Consider the following 27,346-nt stretch of genomic DNA (forward strand, 5'->3'; position numbering starts at 1 on the left):
TCACAGCGGCTGACGGATCGATCTGCCTACTTCCACGCTAAGTGGCTGTGCACTTTTCTCTGTTTCTAGTAATTCATCGAAGATATCCCTAAAACACAGAGGAAGAGCGACAGTGAAACTCACGTACAGCAAGCAACTGCTACGCGAGGCAGCCCCGAGGGAATCAGCAACTGGATTTAATCCACAAAGCTCAAGCGTCACAGCGCTCGGTAGAGAAAGGTGTCTTATCTGGCATTTCTCAGAAAGGCTCCTTGAATCCCCAAGCATTTTCTTTCCATTTGTTACAATGAATAAGGCCACTGGTAAGCCCCAGAGAACAGTAACAACAGTTAAAGTAAGTCCAGGCTAGTAATAGGATCTGAAGGAACACAAGACGCAGTCTGCAGAGATAATGTAGTATCTTTTACTACAGGGACCAGAAAACACATACAAAGGGAGCAAACTGAGTTACAAAAGCCCTTCCTCAGTTGTGTGCCTGATAAAGTATTATTTCTATCTACAAATCTCATCTTGCTCATGTCCTGAGATGACCATGGCTGCAGCAACACAACCACTAGAAGCACGGATAAAGGCATTTACAAATCTTACAGCAAGTAAGGACAAAATCCAAACTCCACTGTGATTCTTGGTGCAAATAATGAACGGCTGAAACACCAAATTCAGCTTTTCAAAAGATGATTTAAGGTACCTTGTTAAAATACTGTATGCTAGTGACATGTAATATTAATAAAGAACTTATTGTACTTGTATTTGTCATTCCTGCATAAAATTTTGACTAATGTGTTCTGACCCACATACAGAGACACTCCTCACCCCATCAAAGCAGAACAGAGGTTTGCTATCACAAGCAGTACCAGAATGCCCCAGGCCACCTACTTGTGCATGTAGAAGAAGATGTAGCCACTCCGGTCTCTGTCACACTGGACAGTGGCTTCTAAAGTTCTAGACACCTCCAGATCATTGTAGGTGAACCAGGACTGCTTCTTGATATCATAGACATCGCTGATATAGTGACCTTGAAAACAGAACACTTTTCATGCTGCACTTCAGCCAGTAAGCTGGTTTGCTCAGACAACGCACGTCAGATTTAAAATGCTAAAACATCCCTAAGACCCTGCATGCTCTGCCTTTGCTGGCCAGTGAGCTAGTGATAAGCACCAGCAATGCCACAGATCCCATCGCCAGCACTGAGCCCAGATGCCTCATATAGGCACAGTGACACCCTCACCCCACTTCACTGCCAGCAACCCACAATTAAAGAGCTGCTTTTTTATTTTGTCTGCTCCTGCGGACCAAACTCCTCTCTACAAATAACCCTGATATGGTAATTTTGTCTTCCAGATTTTTAATCTCAATAAGAGACGAAGAATAAAACACAGTGTCTTTTACCTGAAGATGATGTGCTTCCAATGTGGCTGACAATGCTGATGAGGCGATAGGAGTGAGGCAGCTCTCCTGTCTAAAAACAAGGTCCCATTACAGAGTTTAAATATTTACTTTTGTCCCATGTAACCTATGGACATGGTGATTTATACCTGAGATAGGGGCTTTGGCTACAAAAGGATTACAGCAACAGACACCCTGGCTCACACCAATGGAAGAGTCCTTCAAGAAGTGGGGAAAAGCTCCTGACTTTAATTTGATCCTTGAGCAAGCAAGGAAAAAAAAAAAAAGCCAAAAAAAAAAGCAAAGCAGTCACTCTGACCTCAGAACAGATGCTGACATGAGCTCTACTCCACAAAGTTCTCTAAACAACCACTTCCTAAGCAGCTTCCACTGATGTCAGAATCAATCCACCAAATAAACACAGATAAGCAAAAAGGGAACAGCACATTTACATCTGAAATATTAAAGCTTTATCCTTGATAAAGGATAACAATATACAAATTTAATAGCTAACACCAGATATGGGGCTCAGACTCTCACCCTGCACCTGCAATATCAGCAGGCAATGCCCTCCCTGCATGCAAGAGACACACACTGCCTGTTCACTGAACAAAAAACTAAATGATGCAGACTGGCTTTCGGTAATTACTGCTTCAAGCTCTCAGACCAGGATACCTGACTGGTGCAGTTCACTGGCAACGCTTTAAAACGCGATTCTTGGTTTAAGAAAATTAGTGAAGAATTGTAAGAAAATAAGAACTATTCAAGGTAAGTTCAGTTATAAGTCTTAACCTTTGTCACTTCACGCAGCCTTCCCCCAGAAGGGAGGCACAGGCACTGCTGCATGGAGTCCAGAGCTCCATCCACTAGAACATTCCCCATGTAAAATTACTGTTTCCTTTCCATCATTACCCATACCTTAGAGATGCTCAGAGGGGTCTCTCTGCAGCTACTTTTTTTTTTTTTTAATTATTAATTTTAAAAACAGAATAGAACAGACCCTTATTGTTGAGTATTTTTCTATCTTCTCCCTTTTCATCAGGAAGGAACTCTTTAAAACCATCTAACGCTGAGCCTATGGCAAAGAAGGGGCTGTATTTCTCAGTTAACATTTGGAATCATAGACCACACCTCAGCGTTTCTTTTCAGCTCTTCTGCTTCAGCTTCTGAGTACTCCATGTCAAGCACATCCTCATTCCCAGAGTCCTCATCAGAGCCAACGCTGTCCAGGAGAGAGCTGTTAAACTCTAAACAGCACAGAAACAACAACACTGCATGAGAATCCAAACACCCGGAAAACACCCGGTTTGCTCCAGAGCAGGAAGCCAGACCCAAACTTGAGAGCAGCAGGGCCAGCTGGGTCAGGGAACTACAAGCTGGGCAAGGAGAAGCTATGAATTACAGTTTTAAACTATAATTGCATTAACAAAGTACATTTTTCAATTTAAATTGGCCTCCAATCGCTGCTGCTGGCAGCAGGCATCTTTTCATTGTTTTCAGCGGTAACAAGGCAGCTCACCACAGGAACTTCCAGTTTGCTTGGCTGAGCAGAATGCAGGCAGCGCTTTGCAAAGAGCCGGAAGGCACCACAGCTCCCTGTACACACTGTTCCTAACTTCCTGGGCTTCTGCAGCCACCCGACTAATGCGAGGGTTTGTACAGCGCTCATTAGGAGAAGTGGCCGCGCTTTCAACAGCTAAATTAAAGCTGCGAAGTGCTGGGTGGGTGAGGAGCTGTGATTAACAAGGCACTGCTCAGGATTGACTTTTATTTTTTTGAAGAAAGACATCAGCACTTATTGCTCCTCAGAAGCAGATAAATTCATCTGGTAATCACTGAGGGCCTTTCAAGCTGTCCAAATATCTAAGAGCACCTTACCACAATACTTCATCACTATTCCCACTCCCTTTTTAGAGTAGGAATTTCCTCTCTGTTAAGCTTTGCCTTGCCAGGTTGCATGAAATCACTCACCTGCCAGCCCTACACAGATGATAAGCAGCACTTGAGGCTCATCACAGCCTGCATTTAGGAAGGACAGACCGTATATCGGGTACCCCTCCATTCCCCGGGAGCCATACCTTGAAGCAGGGTCTATCTACCCTCCCCCTCTGTGTCAGACAGATAGGGTACTTATTTTCTTGAGCAAAGCCAATGCATTAATGTGCTCTAAAATTCCAATGGAAACTTGATGATCCTTAGATTGTGACTACAGCCATGTTGGTTTCTGGGAACACAATTCCATGGTCCATTCTTATACATAAGAATATATATATTCTTATGAGAATAAGAATGGACCATGGAACTGTGTATATATTGTGTATATATACACACACATATCATACTAAAAACTCAAAAGAATAGGTCATTTTTTATTTTAATTTTTTCCTGCCATTTGCTTCCACAACTGAGAACAAGAGACCCGAGCAAAGCCAACTACAACTAAGCACACATCAAAAGGGCCTGAAATCCCAGCTGTCTTGGAGTCAAGAGCTGCACTCATACAGACAGGTCTATTTTCCTTCAAAAGCAACATACTGGAAAAAGTTAAATAAGCTTCACCTTGTAGACTTAATTCCGTAGCTCGCTTAAGGTCATCATCCTCTTTTTGTTCTCGTGCCTCCTGATGGGAAGAGAACAAAACTTAGCTTACTGAGACAGTTCACTGTTTAAAATTCTTATGGTGCTCTTTTTCCATTGAAACTGTGCTGCTCTGGTTTCTACAACAAACCTGACACTGTAAATTAAAGGTTTCGTGTGAAGAAGTGTTTGCAACCAGCGAGAGTCCAATGTTCTCATCCAACAGAACCTGGGACAAACCTTCATTAAGGCTTGTCAAAGCTCCTAAAGCTTGGTATGCAGCAGAGCAAGCCCTCACTAATACCAAACACTTTCAGTGGATCATTAATTTGAAAAGCATCTGAATGAATTTGCAACCCTTTGCTAAGGAAAGCTGTCACACACAAAGCTCCTCACACTGGAGCAAAGTTTAGACTTCTGTCCAAAACCAAGTGTAGACGGAGTTGTTAAACTTGGACAAGTTTTATCATCTTCTGGCCATTGGAAAGTAGAGACAGTGTTCTGTGTAACAGGTGTAATTCACAAAGGCAGGATGCAAAAAAAAGTCTGTCAACAAGTCCTTCCAATTTTTTCAAATAGCATGGTGCTCCTGCTCCTCCCAGCACTCTCAAAAGCACAGAGCTGCAGCTACAGTAACACTTACTGGGCTGGCTTCTTAATTCAGTCCTTGAATGCTCTCCGTGCACCTGAATGCAAAGCCCTAACTACATGTTTCAAACCAAGATAACCACATTTTCATGCCTGATTCAATTAGTATAGCAGATTTTCACTTCAGAATCATAGCAGAGCAACATACAAAAGGCAGTTTTACATTATCAACATGAGGGCTTTTATCTCACTTTTTCTAAAGCATTTGAGGATCTTCACCAAACTACTCAGTGGTACTGAATCAATGCTACATCTGGCACAGAATATACCAACAAGCACCTTATAATGAGGAATGGGAGAGAAAATCCAGGAGCCATGGAAATATCAGATCTCATAAGGAAAACCATGACAGCTTTACTATTAAAAGAGAGCAGGCAAGGCTATCTATTTAAAGACAGATCTGACAAAGTGTTTACTTCTTCCTCAGGGCAGTTAAGCATGTAGAAAACAGTTACAAGTCTTATAAATCAAGTGGAACACAGATTGTTAGCATACAATCCAAGATTCCATTTTTTTCCAAGTCCTCTTTAAAGGACTGGTTTTAGACTGAATTATTGGAGATCCTTTTTCCAACTTACAACAGAAAAGCATCACATCATTGCTCTGCTCCCATTCTCTTTGCTGTGCATTTCCTACCAATGATCACCAGAAACAACGTACCAAATGAGGCACATCTTTAAGCTGGTAAGGCCATCTCCAGCTTTTGCTTTAAAATCTGTTTCTTTCACTTTGACTCTTGGCAGAATGTGCTGTAGGGCTTCCAGGCAATCCAGGGAAGCTAGGGGTGAGCCTGTGAGCGTTATGTGAGAGCTAGTGAGACTTCAGTTTATCACTATGTTTATATAATGTCACAGCTCTATGTATAAATATGCTCAGAGAGCTTGGAGAAATCTGTATGTCTGTGATACAGTATGGTTCCTGAAGTACATACAAAACTATGCCTAAATCTACCCAGTGCTAGGAGTGGAGCTAGAACATCAGATTCTCTCAAACACAGAGCAGAATCCCCTTTCAGTTGCTGTGTGAACAAGGTTTTCTTCAGCCATCAGCTTACCAGTGCTGGGGAAGCAACTTGAGAGTGCAAATTATTTCTTACTTGTTCTTGAAGGCTCTGAGCCAGTGCTTGCTGAAGTTCTTGTTCTTCCCTCTCTCTCTCCATATCGTACTGCTGCAGCCAGTCAACCTCTCCCTGGGAGCCTTCCGGAGTTTTGTTTTCCTTATTCTCATCGAAATCTTTAGTTATCTCAGTGAAATTGGCAGGACCTGAAGGATTGCAAAGTACAGTTATGCTTCCCTGGGTTTGTAACCACAATCCCTGCAGCACAGTGACATCTATTGACAAGGAGATCTCAGCCATAAAAAAACAAACAACAAAACACAAATGTCAACAGTTTGAAAAATCCCCAGAAAAAGGTGTCTTGTAATTTTAAGAGGTGCAAGATGAAGCATTTGATTAATCCCTGAAACCATCCTCTTCTTTTATGCTTACTCAAACAGCAACTTCAACTAAAAGGAAGATGTCACATACCACTAGGTTCCTACAGCCACAAAGCTGACACCTGAATTTCTCCAGAAGTAACCAAAAATTAAAACAAACAAATAAATAAATAAATAGGCTTGCACTGCATATTATACCTCAGAGTACTACAAGAGATGGGAAACAAAACCCAAGCACTCTTTCCATTTGTCAGCTTCTATTTCAGGTAAGAATTCAGCCTTGTGAACACTGCCTAAATCTTTAAAAGTGCAAGAAGATTAAAACGTCACAATTGAACTTCAAAGTAAACAGCATGTCAGAAGTCAGGTGTTTGGTTTTTATTTTTTGTTTTTAGACTATTTCTGAAGTGCACATTCAACCACTGCACACATCTCATCTCACTGCAAGACAACTTCATTCTCCCATTTGCTTGCAGCTGAAAAAATTAGGACCTGCTCCAAAAGCCATCATGCAGCAACATATGAAACTTCAGAGTTTTGCCCTATGCAGACTTCAACATCTGTTCATTAGTTACTGGCAAGGATTACACAAGACAGAGTCTTACTAGCTATGACCTCTTACACGTGAGACCACTAGAACCAGAACTATAATCCATCAGTCTAATCCTCTTAAGATGAATAACAAAACGGAATTTATTACATGATCTTTGAAGATTTCTACTGTAAGAAATACTTGATTTAATTTCAGGATCTCGTAGCAGAAGAGACATCTGTTCTACTTAAACTTGCCAGGGTCCTACCCTTTGTTTTTTGTTTCTTTTTAAAGCACCGCAAACAATTCAATGTTTACAAGAAAAAAGATTACTAATGATAAAAAAAAAAAAAGACTGGACAAAGTTAAATCTTTAAAGTTTAGAATCACTTTGTTTGATAAAGCAAGGCATCCTTTGCCTTTGAGCTTCCTTTAAATAGAACACAGGGCTGTGAACTCATTAGGTGTTACACTCAGCTGCCATAACTACTAACTTGAAATACAAAGATACACATCTTGTTTGAATGCCAAACCTTACGGTTTGAATAGTACTTGTGTTTTTGACCATACACAAACACAGAAAGGCAAATTCAATGCTATGTGTCCAACTGAGTTCTTAATCAGAAATTACAGACGCTTACTGAACACACTTTCTGCTTAAATGTCACAGCCTTCAAATAATTGCATTACACCTTTCAAGGAAAACCTGAAGAGACGTTTATGCTATCAGGCTTTCATAGTTGCCTTTCACAACCATAGCAACAAAGTATGTGAAGTTGAGCACAAGCAAGGCTGTTACACATCTGGTTTTCTTAGAGACCAACTTCCAACATAAAAGTTGTTTCACTGGACAATTCTTACCAAGCTTGATGTTCTGAACAGTATTTTTGTTAACGCCTAACCTCTTGGCTCTGTGAGGAGAAGGAAAGGATGTTGTTTTCCTGTTTTTTTTTTCCAGGCTAGTGGCATTAAACATTCGCAAGAAAACACGTATCTCATAGCTGAAGGAGAATTAAGTGTGCACGTGCTACAATTTCCCCACAAGGAGATCAAAGAGTCTTCCTGTACTTAACCATGTTTTTGGGTCAGAGGCTAAACATTTGCATGCTGAGTCTCCTAGGCTCACTACTCTCACTCAGAGTATTACAACAGAAAAAACAGAGATGAGCTAAATTCAGTAGCAACTAGTGAAAAAAATAACTGCATTAACAAAAGCATTCTGGTCTCACACAATACAGACATCATTCTTACACTTCAGCAATCTGAACGCTGCTACCACACTGCCCAGGCTGCAGCAGCTGCAGAGATGTAACCACTTGCTGATTACAGAGGATGAGGGCCCAGACACTGCCAAATCTTCATAATTTGAATTGTCTGGTAAGGCAGGGAGTCACAGTGTGCAGTAATCAGGAGGCAAAAAGATGGCAATGAACTCTGAAGACAACTTACCTTTATCACAGCAGTGACTGCCACGTAATTCATTGAAATGGCAAAACGTATTTTCTTACAAGCTTTATGTACTGTGAAACTATGAGAAAACTCTGAGAAATTCAGACAGTTCCAGCAGTACGCTTGCATCTGGCTTCTGCCCTCAAATATTACCAGCCCACTGCTACCAGTAACTTGCTTTAGTCCATCACAGCACAATTAAGGCGGTTACCTTGCCTTACCTGATTCTGATGGCGCTTTGGGTTTTTCTGTCTCCATCGTTTCCAGGTTTTCAGGCAACTCCTGAATTTCATCATCTCCAAACCCAGTGTCTGGGCTGCTTGTGGGCTTATCCTCATCATGGCTCAGAGACAGAGAAGCTTCCCTTTTGCTGATCTCTAAGACAGCTGCTAGCAGCTCATCTTCACTCATCCCATCAAAACCAGCATTGCCCAGCTCAGGTTTATCGCCCTCCATTTTACTTCGTTTTGAACTCTAGATATGAACGGAGTTATGATTAAAAACTTGAATGAACAGCTATACAACACCAGCCTTACATTTCCATATAGATTTATCATCACTATTGTTTAACTCCAGGATGTGGGAATTTGGCTCTGTCAAGATCAAACAGGCAGTTCTGTGAGTCTCAATGGAGACACAACCTTTGCAGCTACATTCACTTCAAGGAACAATATTTGAATATCAACTACAACCAGTTTCTACAGGCCCTGTGGATTAATACAGCCAAGGCAACTGTTCCCATTTCCTTTAACACATGTTCTACCTTTGGGTGCTGATGAATCTGCAAGCCTCTGGCAAGTCAGTGCTAAAACCCCAAGGGCAGAAGTAGCAAAACTGCAAGTTTATTAACACAGCAGGATGAAGGGGTACCTGAATGGAACTTGTAGAAAGGATGGAAAAACAGGAACTGAAATCAGGCAGCTACAAAGTAGAATTAGAATTAGGTCTGGCAGTGCAGACTTGCCATAAGAAATCACAAGGGGCTGAGGGAAACAACACAGCACTCAGCAAGTCAAGAAAAGATCAGGAAAAGTGGGGAAACATCATTTCCTAAGGAGAACAAAATGGCCTTAAATCAGGAGAAAGGAAAATACTCCTGATCTGACTTCTTCTATTGTTACGTTATTTTGTAGTTATTTTCCTAAAACAGATGCTCATCAACTCCAAAGCCATACTGATTTATAACCAGGGTAGGCATTTTCATCATTGTGATATCAGCTGTTTAATCAGGAGGCTAACCTCTATGCCTACATATTTAAATGATCATACTACTACCATATTTGTGTGTATGTATATATTTGCATTTGTACATTACAAATCATGGTTTTCTAATTATTATTTATGAATTTATCCAGATCTTACTCCAAATTTCATTTGGATGCAACTCAGAAATTCATTAAAATGAACAAGAATCCATCGTACTGCTGCTTTTTTTTTACTTACGTACAATAAACTTTTGATGAGTAAGACTGCTTTTATAGTGCAAACTCTTTGTGTAAAAACTGGCTTATCAAACCAGATTAGCAAGTGAATTACCCAACAGAGTTGCTTGCTTGAGTCATCACCGCCTCCAACAATCAGAACGGACAGCTTTTAGCCTTTTTCCTCCCATTTTATTTGTGCACTGAATAGGAAAATCAGAGTACCCACAACTCTAAGCTTTCTGATTCCTCTCTGCACCTGTAAACCACTACTGTCAATACTGATTTAGCTCTTCAAGCAAACTTTGGTTCCAGGGACTGCAACTACAGCCACCACTAATTCAGTGGCTGGACTTTAAAGACTTGGCAACAACAGTGCATTATTTGAATACAGCTTTCCCATTATAATTCATTTGCGTGGATTTTAAGCAGCTTGGGCTCTAATTCAGGCTGCTTTAAATACATGTATTTGAAAAGCACTTAAAAATACTACTTCACCTGCAGAGCCAAAAATCACAGCTTTGCCCTTATTAGCCAGGTAACTGCTATTTGCACCTAGAGCCCAACATCACGGATCCCAGCCGTTCTCCTACATGGCAGGACTGCTTTTGTGCAGTGCCATGCATGGGTACACGATCATCCCTAACACAGCTGCAATGAGAAGCATCCTGATAGTAGCTCAGCAGTAGCAGTGATGCCACACCAAGACCCAGGACCAGGTCTTCCCAGGACAGTGTGGTTAAACCATGACACAATAGCAGATGGCAGCTCAGGTCTGTAGTGGGGAGTGCCCGAAGCACACAGCTCCAAAAAGTCAAGTTGCTTATGTGCAATCATCTCCACAACTGTCTCTTTCCCACAACAGGCTGGAAAGCCTCCCATTAATTTGCTATTCAAATTAACAGGCTTTATTCCCACCATCTTTGCACGCAGTGTTGCTGTAATGGAGATTACCTACACTTCCTCACAAACAAAATTTGAAGAAGAATCATTCAAGGCAGTTTGGAAAAGGTTCTCTTTACAGAAGGAGCACTTCAAAGAGAAGTCAGTTTAATTTCCCCACCCACAGCCACCACAGATGTGCTATGCAAGACAGCAGTTGCTCATTCTACTTCTGAGAGCAAGCTGTTTTCTGCTTACTCCCAAAGCAATCCATTCCATCACTTAATATCCTGAACATCAGGAAGTTTTCCCTGAAGTATAATCTAAAAATTACTGTCTGCAATTTCAGTCTATTACTTTCATCCACTGAGGCCAAGGAAAACAGCCCAAGTGCTTCCATTCATTGCCTTCCCTCCCCTGAAGATACACACCCTGTTTAGGTTTTTCCTTCCACTAAAGGACCCAAGTTCACTCAACCACTCTTTCCTCAGAAATCTTCCTTTCCAAACATCTGACCATTCACGTTTCACTTCACTTGCTTCTCTTCAATTAATCTCTAACTCTTTTTCAAATCTGGATTCCAGATGGATCTGGGTGATAGATCCAGCATTCCAGGTAAAGATCAATGCTGAGGAAAAAATGGTTTTTTTCCCCTCACTTACCCTGCAGGCTATTCCTCCCTCATATATATTTACCCTTTCAGTCAGCCTAATATTGTGACCAACTGTAGCCCCTTACTCCTTTCTGAAGGCCCACTGCTTTCCCAGCTGTTCTCATCCTGCATTTACAGCCAGTCAGCCCTGCTAAGATTAGTGTCTTTAGCCTGCTCATACTGAACCACTTCTCCTATTTATAGGCAGTTTCTCAGATTTGTCAAGATCATTTTAACTGTACTTCTAAGCTTCAGCACACTTGCAGTCTTTCCCAGCCCTGCCTTCTGGAAATTCAATACCCATTATTTTATCTTTTCCTTAAATATCACATGGGTTGGGATCCTCTTGTTAGGTGAGAAACTGCATGCATCCACCACTTCTTTGCATGTTTTTTTATTTAGCCACAAGAACTTCTCTCAACTATTTTCTGTAGCCCAATTTGCGCTAGCTCTAATTTAATCGAGGGCTTTGCTGCATAATTATTGACAGTCCATTACAATCTGTATGGAAAAGTCTTTAGTGAAAGCTGCCCAAAGGACCAACAAAACTGCTAAGCAGCTGGTATAAGCAACCCTGCAAGTTCAGAGCAGTTACAACACAATTACCTCTGTTCCCAGTGGGAACTCAAGACAATTGTAGAGAGGTCAATTAGCTGGCATGGCAAAGCACTCCCTTCTAGCATCACAGTGCTAATTAGGAGAGAAAACAGCTTACATCAATTTCATTATGCTAAGAAAAACACAGGCAAGCCACGAGTACATACAGCCCCTATGCACACAAAAGCTTGTACTTATTTTTCCCTCTCTTACCTTTTCTGGCTCTTCTTGCAGTTGTTGCTGATCTCTGCTCTGTATGTTGCACAACCTTTGGCTATTGGCAACAGAACGTTTCAGGGGCTCATCATCGCTGTCTGAATCCACACTGAGTGCTGCAGAGCTCTTTGATTTGAAAGTATATTTTCTGTAAATTAAAAACACAGCTATAGAACTTCATAGCACTGTACAAATCTGTTTCATAGAAACCATTAAATAACTGCTACAGCAAATTTCCAGGCTGTGGGGAGGCACAATTTAGGGAACAAGCTGCAACTGTCGAATACAGAAATTTACCAAGATAGCAGGCAACAAATAAACACTTCATAGTTTATTTACCCCACAGCCTACCAAGTGTTGTTTTTCTCCTTCACAAGACACTGTTACAAGATGTGGCACAATCACCAGAGAAATTCACAAGCCAAGAGCCTGCACTTTATCACACAGCAATCTTGGACAGCATTCATTTGAGACAAGCCCACATTAACATGTAAAACTCAGCAGAAACCATTTACTCAACTCCTGAAATGTACTAAGCTGGACACAAGACTTTCCACATCAATACTAGGATATAAAGTTGCAAGTCTGCACAAAGTTGTTTACCCATTTGCTCCTTCACCGGGATAAATCCTTGTTTCTTTAGAGCAGAAGAGACTCTAAGTCTGAAATGTCTGCTCAATAAGGAAATTTGTTCTATATCCATTCCAAAACGTGCAACTCACCTGCTGCAATATCACATTTCTCACTATGTCAAAAAGTGGCCTCTCAGAACAGCCTATGAAGGCCATAATAATGCCCTCTCATCTTTACAAACAAGGTTAAGGAACCAATCACCTGTTCTTTAAACTCATTGAAGCTCCATAAATAAAAACAGGGAAAAAAAAGTTTAACTACAGAATTAGAAAAAATGTTGCTTCTTATTCATCTGGTTTGCAGCAATGAATGCAAGGCAGTTTAAAATACCTGGCCCTGACCAATCACCTGTACAAACCAGATGCAGTTCTCATTGAGCCTTCTCCATGACAAAATTCCTCTTTGCTTGCTTCTGAGAGAAATGCTAACAGGATGGTGTCAGTTAGGCAAATGATAGCACTCATATTTCTTTCAGCTAACGTGTAACACCAATAAAGCTCAGATATGAAAAAACAGTACCTAAAAGCAATTTATACAACAGATTCTTTTTTAAAGTAGAAATAGTAAGGAAAAAAAAAACTATGCAAATCCAAACTGCCTCAGAAGCTATGCCATGAAATGCCAGGCCAAGAGAGCATTTCAGAACTTTAACTCACCTACTTGGTGTAGAAGTGCTTATAGTACAGGAATTCACCATTTGGGAGGCTTTCAGAGGACGGGAACTATTTAAAAAGCAAAGTATTCATTGCAGCAGTTAGTCTTCAAAATAATATATGTTTACATGTCTGCTATGCATGCAAATTCATGTTCAAAGCAGCAAGTAGAATACCATTACATACTTGCTAATTGCTTGTTTTTAGAGTAATAACTCCACGATGCCATAAATACACAACAGCAGTTCAAAACCAGATGCAATCCTTCAAATTTGATTCACTTCTTAGTGATGCACCCTTAGGGACAAGCTCACAAGTCAAAGGCGTTGCACTCCCACGTCAAGGGAACTCTTTCCTTTTTCCCTGATTCCCACCAACGCTCAAGTTCCTGCTCCCAAACCACAGTCTCTTGCTGCTGTCTGGATTAGCTGGCTTTCTGGCACGTCCCACATCTCCATTTCTCCTCTATTACCTAGATCTTCTAAGCAAATCTCCTGCTCCACTTGATCCTTTTACGGACTCGTTGAAATCCATTGCTACCACTACAACCACCTAGCATACGGTCATCAACACAGGAACCATTTCCATCATTCTCCTCAAGTCAGGGCTGCTACTCCCCAGCTTCATCATCCTTTCACTGTCTGGGTTTATCAGTATGGTTTCAATGATTACAAAAAAAAAAAAAAAAAAAAAAAAAAAAATCAAAAGCCATTTAACATATGCTTTAAAGTATGTCTGCATTGGTTAGCTTAAGCTTTTCATTACGTTTAGGAGGTAAAGATTTCTACTCTTAAAGCAAACTCTTGAGAAACCTCCAGGTAAATCTCAAACTCCATTAAATATCCAGCAAAAGAACAGATACCAGATGTATTCTATCTTGCTACATTTACAGTATGTTAGAATGCAAAACAAGGGACCTAAGGTTTTTTATTCCTTATTCTGCCACATCTGTGTGACATCTGGCACATTTAATCTCTTAGGACATTTAATATCTTAGGACAAGCAGCTGTACCAAAATAACTGCTACAGGGAAAAGAAGATTATTTTCAACACATGAAGTCCTCAGATACCGCAGTAACATAGTAAAGACAGTGAAAAATGAATGACAGCATGAGGTGTGCAAATGGAAATCAACAGAAAAAGGAATGTTGTGCCTTCTCAGCAGAATTAAGCATGTGCAAACAAAAGGTAATCTGGATTTTGTACCAAGAGGCCAGATTAGATATCTTGCACCTGAGGCTGCATAATTTTGGTGGTTCTTTATCCAAACATCAGATAGAGTAGATCTGACAACCTCACTGCAGGTGCATAACACAGCACAAGCTGAACCCAGGCTGTACACTTACATTGCAGAATGAGCACTCCAGCCCAGTGTCAGTGGCAGCCTGGTGCTTTCTGTACAGTGTGAAAGCAGGGTTAAGTATCTCGGAATAACCACCTGTTGCCCAACTTTGTGATTGAGAGACAATGCTACATTGAAGCTGTATCGTTTCAGATGAAGAATCAGGACCCTGAAAAAATATGAGAAGTACAGAATTGCAATGTTAATCTCAAGATACAAGTTAGAAAAGCTATTAAAAATCCAAGTGGTTCTGTTTACAAAAAGTGCACTCGTGCTTTAAAGCAGATCATCACATGGGAGAGAAAGAGAGAAGCATTCTCTTTCTTATCTAGTAAGAGATGCGTAATCACTCTGCCATCCACCTCCCAGCTCCACACAAGGTGTAGAATGCAGGCTGCCAAGAGGCTTTCTGCTTTGATCCTGCACCACCTTGCTCCTCAGGTGGGCCGAAGCAAGCAGCTCTTATCAAACATTATTCCTACAACATGGTGACAGGCATAGGAAACAAACAGAATATTATTGTTCAACACACCAGAACGATCATATATTACTTGTAGATACTTGACAGAGATAGAGGGAGCACACAGCTTCCCAGAGCTGAAGAGGAGCTGTGCCCAGTGGACGACATGTACTCTTCTTATCTGTCATAACGCTTTTTTAGAACAGCTTTTGATCAGAACAGTATAAAGAGCTTGAAAAAGCTTCCTTGCACTGAGCCTTCTCCCTTATGCTGTACTTCGTACCAGCTACTTAGGTCAAGCAGTTGCATCATCACTTACACTGTGCTAATACCCAAACACTTTGACAAAGGTTTTGCAGCACTGTCACAGTACATAAGCTCGTTAAGAAAAACACAAGCTAGTCTTTTAGCAGAACATCAGTTCACCACGTTCTGCATGAGCATGCACCAGAGGACAATGACAGTGGCCAAGTACAGGCATCCAACATTCTCTTTGAGCTTTACATCCCATGAGAAAATGATCTCTACCATCAAGCAATGAACTGAACACCACCACGAGGTCTGGAACTATTGAGCATGCCATTAACCCTCAGAGCGTTTGCATTCTTTCTTTGCATGCTTACTAAGAGAGAAGCCGGGGATCAGCACAGAAGACCAGACCAAAGCAAAACCCTCTCTATGACTTCTGATAAGAAGGTCCCCAGCTCAGTCTGGCACATCAGGTCAACTGAGCACTAAATATTAAAATGTACAGAATTATTATTACTATTATTATTTTTTACTGTTCATACCTCCCTCTTGAGAATCCAATACAAGGAAAAAAAACTCAGACCTCCCTGTGTAGTGATGGAGGAAGAAGTGTTGCAAAGGCTACTCAGCACATAGAAGGTTTTCACAAGGAAACTGAAGGACAGTGTGAAGAAATTACTGCCTGCACGTGGATCTTCCTCACATACCACCACCACCATACATGATGCCCTATCCACTATTACAGATTTCATCTCCGAGGAGCTTCTGCATGCACTTCTGGGGATGTGTTTCCAGGAAAGAAAGGAACAGATGTCAACAATTACCTGGGAAGCCGATTGAATTTGTGTGTGACAACAGCAGATTTCCCATTACATTTCTCACAAGAATACTCAATTTCCTCTGCCTGTGTTAAAACAGAACAAAGACCAGTGGAACAAATGATGCATCACACAGTTTTCAACAGGAAGGACATCTCTTTTGGCTGTCATAAAAGCTCCTCAAGAAAGCAGCTATACTAAAAGTCATATTAATCTTCAACATGATCTGACAAGAGGGCACCCAATGGCAGCACGGGTAGCAAAGCTTAGAACTTGACAACATATCTGCTAATGCAAGAACCACGAGCAGTATTTTCCCTACAAGTCTACTGTTTATGTTTGTATATGAACTACGTACCCGAAAGAAGAGGTCAAGGGAATCCTGGATCGACCGAGATGGAAACAGCTTCTTTCTTCGAGGAAGGTCAATGGAGAGGTCATTAAACTGTTCCCGTTTGGTGACCGTTTCACCACATCTAAAGAAGAAATGAGCTTAGGTAAGCCTGATAAAAAATAAACTTGAAATTACCAACAATTTATATTTTTCAGGCTAAAGTAGCTTCCCAGAAAACATATGCACCTCGCTCTATTTCACCCATATCAGAATGAAATTTTTTCATGCTTATGATAAAGATGAATTTGTGTATTTTAACTTTGATGCTTCAGTAACTTAAAAAACACTAACAACCAACCAAAAGCATACTGCTAACTTAGTTCTATCTACAGCATGCAGATGAAGTCACAGAAAACTCAAGCTCTTCCTAACGGGAAAAGCTCTGAGGCATACTTACGTTTTACAAATGATAGAATGCTGAACCTCAAACTCTAAGTTACTGATAACTGGGCACGTATAAACTTTGGTAGCTGAAAGATCATCAGAAGCCCTCCCAGGTGAGCTATCGTCATTAGGGACTGGTTCACTCTTCCAAGTCTTGTTCAACTTTTCCATGTCCTCTTTCAGCTGGTCCAGACACTGGCTCAAGAACTCATGTGCATCCTAGAAACAGGGTACTCTCAACAAAATCATTTTCTAGAACTCCGTGCAGAATCTCTCACACACGTGGATGAGGGAAATCACATTTCTGTCCATTACATTCACAGCAATACTAAGACAGTTTTGATCTAGCAGAGAGCAGGCAACAGTTATCATTCAATCAAAAGCTTAAATTGCTGCCAAACGGAGATGAAGCCTGACAGGAGTTCAATGCAGTCCAAACAACAAACAGCATACACAATTGGTCCTAGACCGCACGATACTTACATTCTGCATATACCCAGAGAATCTCTCTGCAGTAGCTGAAATGGCACTTTTCACCTTCTTGAGCAACTCCTTCTTAACCTCAGGGCTGCTGACATCCTTTTTCGCCAAGAGATGGGCAAAACGTCTGCAGAAGTCAATGCAGTGAGACACTGAGCGACCATGCGGGCCTTCAGACAGTTGCAGTAAAACAAACGGCTTCTTCTTTTAAGGGTTTCTACAAGGTTTTGCCACGTGATAAGCAGCGTGGGAGTTTGGTATGAAAATATTTCAGGAAATGGAAAATAACCTTTTACATTTCAAGTATTTTGAATTCTAATTTGAGATCACCTCTGGAACAGGAGCCAAATGAAAACATCCTGACTCTTCTAAGGTAAAGAGTCCTATAAAGCTCTGTTAACTTATTTTTGCAATAGGTTTTACAGCAAGATAAAGACCAATGTTTTTTGAAAACACTTATACTAATAGGAAATGTGTTATTTATTTTGGTGCCATTTCATAAATGACTGGGTTGAAGTTTCATGGTCAAAAGTTCCTTTTTTTCCTTACGATTTTTTTGTTATTGTATTGTTACACAAGCTCTACCCACAGTTTGCCTTTAGATGTACAAGGCACAAGCATAACAAATGCTTTTACAAAATTTATGAACTTTCCAAAATGTACATCACTGCAATGCAATCATATCTATGATTCTGAGCAGCACAGAAAGACTTCAAGAAGAGACAGCAAGAATAGGAGTGACTCCAAAGAATACAATGATAACGAAATGAATGCAGGAACGTGGTTCTGATGCTTTGAATCTCGCTAGTCAGAGGAAAATAGGAGGTAGAGTAGTGCACGTAACAAATCCTGAACAGCAGAGAGCACAGTGCAAATCCAAATTACAGTTTGTCTTTTTGGTAGACGTACAACAGAATCTGAATGGCAAATGAATTCTAGATTTCCAAGAGAAAAAACTACTTTACACATGACAAAAGCTCTTGGAATTTCTTGACGTGAGGTTTGTCTGAATTTAAGAAGATCAAATTTGCAGAATACAAACACTTTTCACAGCTACCAGACAAAGCGTATCTTCCAAAAATTCATAATCCCTCACACAGCAGGATTTGGTGACCAGCTTAAACCCTAGCTGATAATGGTTTAAGAAGTCATTCTGCATTTTTGCACATTTTAATCTATCACTAGAAGTAGAGCACACAAAGAACTATGCAGCGCTAAATTCCTAAAAGCCTGCCTCTTAAGTAAAGCTCCAGAATACAGACAGGTACACCTATGTGTACACACGTACATCACCCTCTACACAAAATTGCTTCAATACTAGGAAACAAGCTTCTCAGTAATGAAGGAGAAAATCTCAGAAAATGAATTTTACCTGATAAGCGCATTGAGTGGAATCTTCTTCCATGGGATGCCCTGCTTGAGCAAATCGTTAGCAAAGGATTGGATTGAAAACAAGGACTGTAGAATGGCATTCATATAGCAGGTGTTTCCTAAGTTAGAAAACCTGAAAAACGGAAAATTAAATGTAGTTTGTACACAAATGTGTCAACGTGCCCATGTTAAACAGCACTGATATCACGTGGGACCATCCATCACCCCAGGTATCCCCCACACAGCTTTTATTGGAGCTGTCCCTCTGCCCTTCACACTAAACTGAAAAATTACAGGAGGCAACGTCTGTCAGGAAAACATCCATGAGTTACAACAATCAAAGTATTAAGATGTGGGTATGTGCACAAGATATAAAAGTCAATCAAGGAAGTGGTATGAACGGAATGCCAATTAACTAAAGTTATTATATACATCAAATTTTCAGGAAGTGAATTTAAGAATATATATTTCCCAAGCTGGGAAATCCACGTTCATTGATTTCAAGATTTTTTTTTCCTCCATGAAACAATTATAGCAAGAATATCCACGTTCTAATGACAAAGGCATGCATGCTAGATAAAGAAAATTAAACCTACCCTTGTAATTGCTGCTGAGGGTGGGTGGAAAGGGGCACTCTGGGTTTGTTCCACCCTGTGTAATCTTGATTAGATCTCATTTTCTTAACAGAAAGAGGGGCAGGTTGAGAAAGAAATCCCAGGCTTCTTTTGGCTGAAGTAGTCTGGCTGGATACACTAGACCTAAAACCATAAAAGAATAAGTAGTGAAGGATTTCTATTGCTCTGCCTTAAAAAGTAACACCTCAGGACACCGCAACTGTATCACCACGGAGGAGAAGGACCAGCAAAGTCACAGAAGACAACTAGCATCTATCACAATGACAAAGAGGAACAAAAAGGCAAACGTCTGTCCAGAAAACTTCCCTTGGTTAAAATTCCTTACATCTACAGGAGTGTATGCAACATCACTTGAACCAACGACACCTCAGCTATCACCTGGATCAGTCGTTCACAGTGACTATAAAAGAGTGATCTCAGACAGTCCATCTGTTTAAAGCAGTACTGGAGTTGGGAGGTATGAGAAGAGTGACTGTAGATGCACTGGGTGCTTGGGATTTTAAGCTATACACATTTTATCCGTAAAAGCTGTGTACCACATAATAAACACACAGGAAACAGAAGATCCCAGTTCCTGGGAAAGGACTGTCATTTACAGCTCAGGGGAGTGAATCAGTCCTACCTGTCCAGGGTGGAACTGCTAGTGGAGTACTCTTTTGATGAGGACCTGCTACCATAAAAGGATGATGACTGCAGCGGTAAAACACCTTTATAAAGAGAAATAGAGAAGTAGGTCACTTTGTTTCACATAACTCAGATGTTTACATGATACATTGATGGTTTCAAATTACATAGCCAGAAGGTTTCAAAATTCTTAAAAAAAAAAACACAAAAAACACAAAACAACTATCCTGCAGATACATTGGAGAAAGTATTAAGGCAAGTATCTTAGAAGTATTAACACAAATACTGGTAACTTGTACACAAAAGGACCCTGGATTTTTAACTGAATTTCGTACCACAGAATTGCAGGGGTAGGAAGGGACCTCTAGAGCAGGCCCAAACTCCCTGCTAAAAGCAGGCTCCCTACAATAGATCTCACAGGTAGGCATCCATGTAGGTCTTGAGTATCTCCATAGAAGGAGACTCCACAATGCCCATTACATCCATACTCAAACTTATGACACTTAGAAGCAATTGCCACTAACCATTTAAAAGGCTTTAACTATCCAATAAACAACACCATATTTCATTCAAATATACAAGTTTCACAATACCCACTAACAGCCCACTAATAATTTCCAATATATTATTGTGTGGGCATTAATAGCACATAAAGGGTTTTGAAGATAAACAAGAGGGTGAGAGGAAATTATTAGATGTTTATAGGACACCCCTCCCAGAGAGAAGGACAACCGGGAGCAAAGCACGAGGCTGCTTGTTGAACTTTCAAACAGGCACACACACTGGCTGGCCTCAGCAGTCAAATACAGGGGTCAGGATCACACTGATCAGCAGTGAAACATAAGCCAGAGTAGGCTCTGAAAGCAAAGGAAAGATGCCTACATCTTCGATATGGCTTTGTAGGAAGCAGGAATGTTGGCGGCACAAAGAAAGCAGATTGTAAGCTAAGAACAACAGAGCAAATAGCAGGTATCATCTGGATTTACTTTTATTTTTACCTGACGTCCTATTTTCCTCCTCTTGCTTCAGTTTTAACTGTTTCTCTCTGCTACTGTTTAAGTATTTCCATGCTGGATCACTCATAGCTATATTATTCCTGTAGATATACAAGAGTGTAAGTCAGAGATGCTACAGAAAAGACAGAGTAGGCCTGGTTGACATTTATGACTTGTTTTAAAACATTCATGTCAAGTAGTAAAGGTGTTAGGGCCAGTGAACAGGTATGTTTTGCTCACAAGTTTAACCAATTATTTAAACAAGACTTTTTACTTAAGATTAAATGCAGCTGTGCACATATTTTCCAAATAACAATTCATGAAATTTGTCTTAAAAAAAAAAACTCAAAATAAGTTCAATAAAAAAGCTACCTATAGCTATGTAGCTATACAGGGGACAACCCAGATTCAGTCTGCAAAAGGTGGCATGAAATTCGCACAGCCTCCTGCAAACCAGCAGCTAGATCAGTTTTATTTCCCTCATTAATCCTGAATGCAAATCCCACTTCAAGCATTCAGCGTGTTCAGAAGTTGACTAGCAGCTGGCCTGCACTATGTTACCAAGAAAAGAAACACCCAAAACTGTCTTCAGAGAAAGAACCTACCATTACAAACGCACAGAGTTTAAATAAGAAAGTAGAAACAACAGTTACTTACGTCGAAGAATCATTCTCTTTGGGATAATCTTCACTCATTTCTGAACTTGGAGGTTGTGCTCTTTTCCTCTTTTCACTAATGAGGAAAGAATTTGAAGTGGTCACTCTTCCAGAAAGGCAAGTAAATAATCCTCTTCCAAAAGAAGAGCATTTCTCAGTGCTAGGTGTGTTTCACTTATCTTCCACGGTTTTCACTTTTATAACATAGCACACAGAGAACACTTGGTCTGCCCACCTAAGCTGCTCATAAAGCTCAAGTACCAGCAAGAGGCTGGAAAAGCACATTTCACCATCCTTGCCAAAGTAACAGCAAAAGCAGAGGAAGAAGCACACTCTCTTCTTCCTTCTAGGTGTAGCCACTCTACCTGCAGTTGTCTAAAGACCTAAACTTCTACAATGCCACACGCAAGCTGGAAAGCACTCTTACCGGCTCTCCAGCAAGCCTGTTCTGTGAGCGACTGATGACGTTGGAGATGCTGCAACATTCCCCCTGTTGCCAGGTGCTCCAGTTCCACTGGAATTCTTAACAGATGCCCGAGCCGGGGTGCCCAGCACCTTGCGGAATGGATTTTCATCCTTAGTTTCCACAGTCACCCTTTTGGGAGGAGCCTGCAAAAGCAAAACAGAGACAATAAAAACAGCGAAAAACATGACCACCACCGTGAACCTACACTTAGCATTTACACCACTGCTTGACTTGCCACAGCGTAGTACCCAAAAGCAGAAAAGTGCCACTTGTGATAGAGCAAGAGCTTCACGTTAATTAGACTTAAACTTCTGACTGTACTGATCAAAGTGACGACCATGAAACTCCACAGCAGTAACAAATTTCTCATGTTCCAATTACAAGTCAGTTGGGCTTTTGTGTTTAAATTTCCATTATGTGCTTTGAGATTAAAACACCCAAAGCACAACTCCTAACCACCCTCAGATCAATCCTGGGTGGCATTAAAAGAAGAAAAAAAAGGTATATAAGAGGCATACAATTAAAACAGTGCCTTGACAGCCCTGGGCCGATGCAGAGAAACAAGCTAAGGAATGTGTGTCAGCTTTATACCTGAAAACTAAATGGGTCTAATCTTACCAACGCACACGCAACCTTAAGAGTTCTTACTGTGAGATTGCCTTTAAGCAACATGTAAAGTTTGTTTTGGGACAATGTCAAAAAATACTTGCCCTCAGGGCTATAAAGATATATTCACAGAGATTACAGTGCAAATTAAAGTTGGTAGATACACCATGGTGGGAGAGAAGGAACAACTAAAGTCTTTTGAAAAAAAAAAAAAAAAAACACTTCCAGGGAGAAGTCTGCAAAATATACACACAGAGAAAAAGCAGAATGGCACAGGTTCAGTAATTCTACTCTGATAATACAAAAATTCAGCCACCAGCTCTTCAGTTGCACACTTTAGCCAGATGTGTACAAACTCATTAAGACCTGCACTGATCACAGCTTGCTCAGCTGCCATGTATTTAAAGTGTTCAGTATAAACAAAGATATTCAAAACTGAGAAGCAAGCCTCAACCACTTTCCTTCAATTGCTGCTTCTCTTTTGCCTGACTGATACAGCTCAGTCTGAAGAACAGACACGGTTTTCTACAGGCAGATGTTGACCTTCCTAAAGCAAACAGACTATGAGCCTCCTTACAAGCAAGAAGCACCATTGCCAACCATCCTGTACACATCTATTACAAGCCCTGGAGATCACAAAGACTTTGGGTGCAAAATAAATATTTATGGTGCTATTACAACATGCAATAAGAGAATGAGAGGGGGAAACGAATGAAATAAAATTAGAGAAGAGGAAAAACGTGAACAGTTGAACAAACCTGATTCTCTATATAAGAGAATTGCCTATTAGCTTCCTTCTGTGTGGTCCTGCTGCCCAGCACACCTCCAAAGCTGCCAGATCCCTGAGAGGGTTTCCCAGCTGACAGGAAAAGTACACAACGTTTGATTTGATGCTCATTTCACTGACCAGCATTTGTATGTGTAAGATGCTATTTTGAGGTTGGTTTTGGAAGAGACACACCAAATTTCTTGCCAACAGACAGTACAACATTCTGAGTGCATAGACATAAGCACATGTTTACAGATTGCCCTTATATTGGCCACTTACTCAGTGTGAAGAAAAGTTCCTACCCTTACAACAACCAAAATAAGTGGAAGAATCAAAAGAAACTATGCAGGTGTGACAAAGACACGAGTTTTTCAAATACCGATGTACATACAACAGAAACAATCCCTGATTGTTTCATCTCTGCTTATTGTTCAGCATGACAAAGGGATACAACAAAAACCGGGGGTCAGAGCCAGACAGATTTGCACAAATATAACATGCTCAGAAAGTAACGTAAGGAGGAAAGGTGGCTAAAGGTGGAAAAAAACACAACACATACCACAGTATTGTACCTTCTCTAAGCTGTCACTGGTATGAATTACTACTATGGCACTTACCAGTATGAAGCCTGTCTTGATGGACCGCATCCAAATACATCCGCATCTCATTCGCATCTTTAAGCGGTACCTTATCAATGGTCAGGAAGCTGGTATCCTTCAGCGTCAGCATCAGGCAGCACAGCTTTCTGCCATTGGGCCGTAAGGTCACAGACTTGATGTTATGGCTTAGCTGAAAGCAAAGAAACGGCTATCACCATCAGCGTGCTTTAGAAAGGCCCAAATACAAATTCAAACAAAACACTTCAAACCGAGAGAGAACGTAAGAGGCACTTGCACAGAAATACATCCCCCTGCTCTACTCTCAGCAAGCATTAAAGCCTCACAGAATTAAAGCTATCAGTCATCTGGGAGCTGACATAACCCAAAGGACAGCACTACTATGGCTCATCAATCCCTGCATTCCTGGTTAAGCTTTCTGAAACTTGCTCTGCTGTTGAGTGCGACGGTTCTAAACCAAAGGAATGAAAACATCCTACAGTCCCTTTTGGCTGCCTGAAACTCCTCTGTCTGGTTCAAAATATTATTTTAAGATGGGAAAGTTTAAAAGTTTTGAGTTTTAGATGTGGTGCATAAACTTATGCTCCCTCTATAATTCACTCAGAGGAAAAGAGACTTGACAAAGATTAAAAAAACTTCACAGGGTGGTAAGTAAGAAACCTTTAGTCTCTGTACAGCACAGCAACAAGTAAACAGTGTCAAAAGTTTTGAGGTTATAGTCATGCATGAGAGCAATTTTAAGAGTTACTTCTCTCCAATAATTCCGCTGTGCCACTATATTACAACATGAAGTAACTGCTGCTTCCTGCTAAGTCACTCACAAGGAGGTGTGGGTTTTGTGGAGAGGCGACCATACAGATGTCAATACACAAGTAATTTTCAACTTCTGCAGCCTTTTGCACTTAATTATTCATTTTTCTGCTACTTCTGCAGCCTTTCCTAAAAACCAGGCACTGCTACACAATGACGTTCTTGCCTGGACATTGCTACATTGCAAGCTGAAACCACAGCCAAGGCCATTGGGCACTGCAGGGCAAGAGGCTGCCCATCAGACTGGAGCCTCCTCCTCAAGTGGCACCACCTGTGCATTACCACACAGCTGATCCAAATAATGATATCCAATTAACAGGCATGAACAACAATCGTAAGGCAACCTCGGTTTCACTATACAGTTGTTTTGTCCCCTACAAACTGTACTCAAGTTTAGAACAAAAACTGATTCCTGTACAAAGTGTTCATCCATGAGGTTTCTTTCTCCCCAACATATTGGAAAACAGGCCCCAAGTTTTTCATTCTCTCTTAAAACAGAGGTCAGTGCACAGGGATTACAGATATTCTGGCATCTCAGTGCAGCACAATGTATTCCTATTCAAAATGCTCACATAAGAGGTCTCCAAGCACAGTCTCTGTGTACCTGTTACCAAAAAGTCAGCGTTAGCACCTCAGGAGGTGAAAATAAATGATACGTTTCACAGACTATCTCGTATCTAGCAAACTCATCAAAACATCAAATAACAGCAACAGAAATATAACCCAGGATCCACATGAATGTTCTGTTACAGCAAAGTGAAAAAGTGGGGAAACTGCTCACAACTTCTGAGAGCAACTTGCCAGGGGGAAAAAGAAAGCAAGCAAACAAGAGAATGGTACTTTTAAAGCAGAATTACAAAGTATTTGGCACACCTGTAATGAGGGCACTGAGACTGGGACCAGCTGGCACAGGTGCACAACACAACGGGCAGCCCACTCTCACTGCTGCCAGCACCTGTACTACCTCAAGATGATCAGGACCAGAGAGAAGCTCCAGCTGGAAAATAACTGTTGGCCTAATGAAACTAATCGCTCTAAGGCTTGGGCTGCTCATTTCCTCTTTGCTGTGCCCCTAGATGCGGAGCACCACGCTTCCCAGTCCATCAGACTTGCTGTTTGGCCCCCTCCAAGTGGAAACTCTCCACAAAGCTCTCGCAGACTTGACGAGTGCCACAGCCAGAAGAGAGACAGGAGCAAAGCCTGTCCCTGCAGACATAGACAGATGCTGGGCAGGCTCACCCTCCTACAGAACCACAGCTCCAGGCACTACTGTGCCACAGAAAAACCCATCCTGGCAGAATGGAGCACAAACAGGAGCCTTGGGAAGGCATAAGGGGAATAAGGGACTGTAACACCACGGTCAAACACTGGGATTCCACCAAAAGCACAGTCACAGCACTGTGTGCGCAATGTGGGCTGGTCTTGATATTATCAAGTCTACAGTTACAATGGTATGAGGCAATCAAAGCACGTGCCTCTCTTGCACCCTGATTCCAATACAACACAGGCTTTCAGGTTCCTTGCTGAGACTTCTCAGCTTGCTAAGGGAGCAAAAACCTGGTATTCCAAACGCAACATGTTCTCTTTTTCATTAAGTTTGTAGGAAGAAACAAACGGATCAGAGAAAGGTCTGATACACCAGTCAGAAAACAGCAGTGATGCGAGAAAGCAGAGGCAGCACAGAGGCAACAAACCAAACTGATCGGAAAGTTGCTAAATGATTCTTTTAAAAAGCAAAGCAAAACCAAATCTCAACATCACCTGCAGGCTGCACACCTATCACAACAAGAAGGTATTCCAAAAAGCAAGACGTGAGTCACAGCTCTACACCTGCTGCTCGGCCCTTCCCATCCAGCGGATACCATAACACCACACCTGAATAATTCGAGTGCAGGGCTACAACCGAGGGATGGCGCTCAGGAAGGAGGCAGAAGGAGCAGCGACACGCTATAGCCGGGAAGGACACGGCCCAGCAGCGCCCACCTGGAATGTCTTGGGGATGCCCCCCACGTTGTAGTGGACCACCAGGCTGACTTTGTTGTCCTTCTCCACGATCTCGAAGCTGCCCTCCTTCCACTTGGTGATGCCAGTCTGCATGCTGCGCATCCGCACGGGGCCGTGCACTTTCAGCGGGGCCATGGCGGGGCCTCACCGCAGCCGGCACCGCCTCGGAACCTGCGGGAAAGAGAACGCGTGCAGCGGGGCGGGCGCCCACCTCCACACGGAGACGCGGCCTTCCCCGGAGGAGCGCTAGAAGCGAGCGGGGCCGGACGCCGCGTCCGGGGAGGAGGTGAGAGGAGGGCGGCCCGAGGCGGTTCTGCGGGGCGAGGCGGTCCCTCCGGAGGCCGCGGCCGCCATCACCCGGCCCCGCTCCGAGGGAAGGGCGGCGCTCCCGGTACCTGCGGCCCGCGGAGGGGCGCGGCGGCGGATGGCGGGAACCGGCTCCCCGCGCGACGCACGGCACGCAGGCGCGCGCGCCCCGCTGACGTCGGCGCTGCTGCGCCGCTGCGCCCTTCCCGGCACGCCGCGCACGCGCCCACACTCCGAAGCGGCGCTCTCGTCCCTTCCCCTCCTGCCGCCGCGCAGG

General features: G+C 41.9%; 1 protein-coding gene across 1 annotated transcript; it reads right to left on the reverse strand.

The window, feature by feature from the left end:
* On the reverse strand, positions 1-26,898 carry USP37 (ubiquitin specific peptidase 37; the record flags this gene model as incomplete). The annotated part of the gene is made up of 23 exons (XM_079539201.1): positions 1-88; positions 877-1,015; positions 1,390-1,459; positions 2,518-2,633; positions 3,946-4,006; positions 5,708-5,874; positions 8,251-8,503; positions 11,795-11,945; positions 13,087-13,152; positions 14,430-14,594; positions 15,959-16,038; positions 16,311-16,428; positions 16,744-16,949; positions 17,214-17,337; positions 18,583-18,714; positions 19,178-19,339; positions 19,839-19,923; positions 20,839-20,936; positions 21,493-21,567; positions 21,919-22,100; positions 23,322-23,422; positions 23,950-24,121; positions 26,743-26,898. 23 exons carry the CDS (start codon positions 26,896-26,898, stop codon positions 1-3), a joined length of 2,967 nt encoding a protein of 988 aa, XP_079395327.1.
* Positions 26,899-27,346: the final 448 nt, after the last annotated feature.

Source organism: Tetrao urogallus, assembly GCF_951394365.1.
Source record: "Tetrao urogallus genome assembly, chromosome: 8".
Taxonomy (NCBI): domain Eukaryota; kingdom Metazoa; phylum Chordata; class Aves; order Galliformes; family Phasianidae; genus Tetrao; species Tetrao urogallus.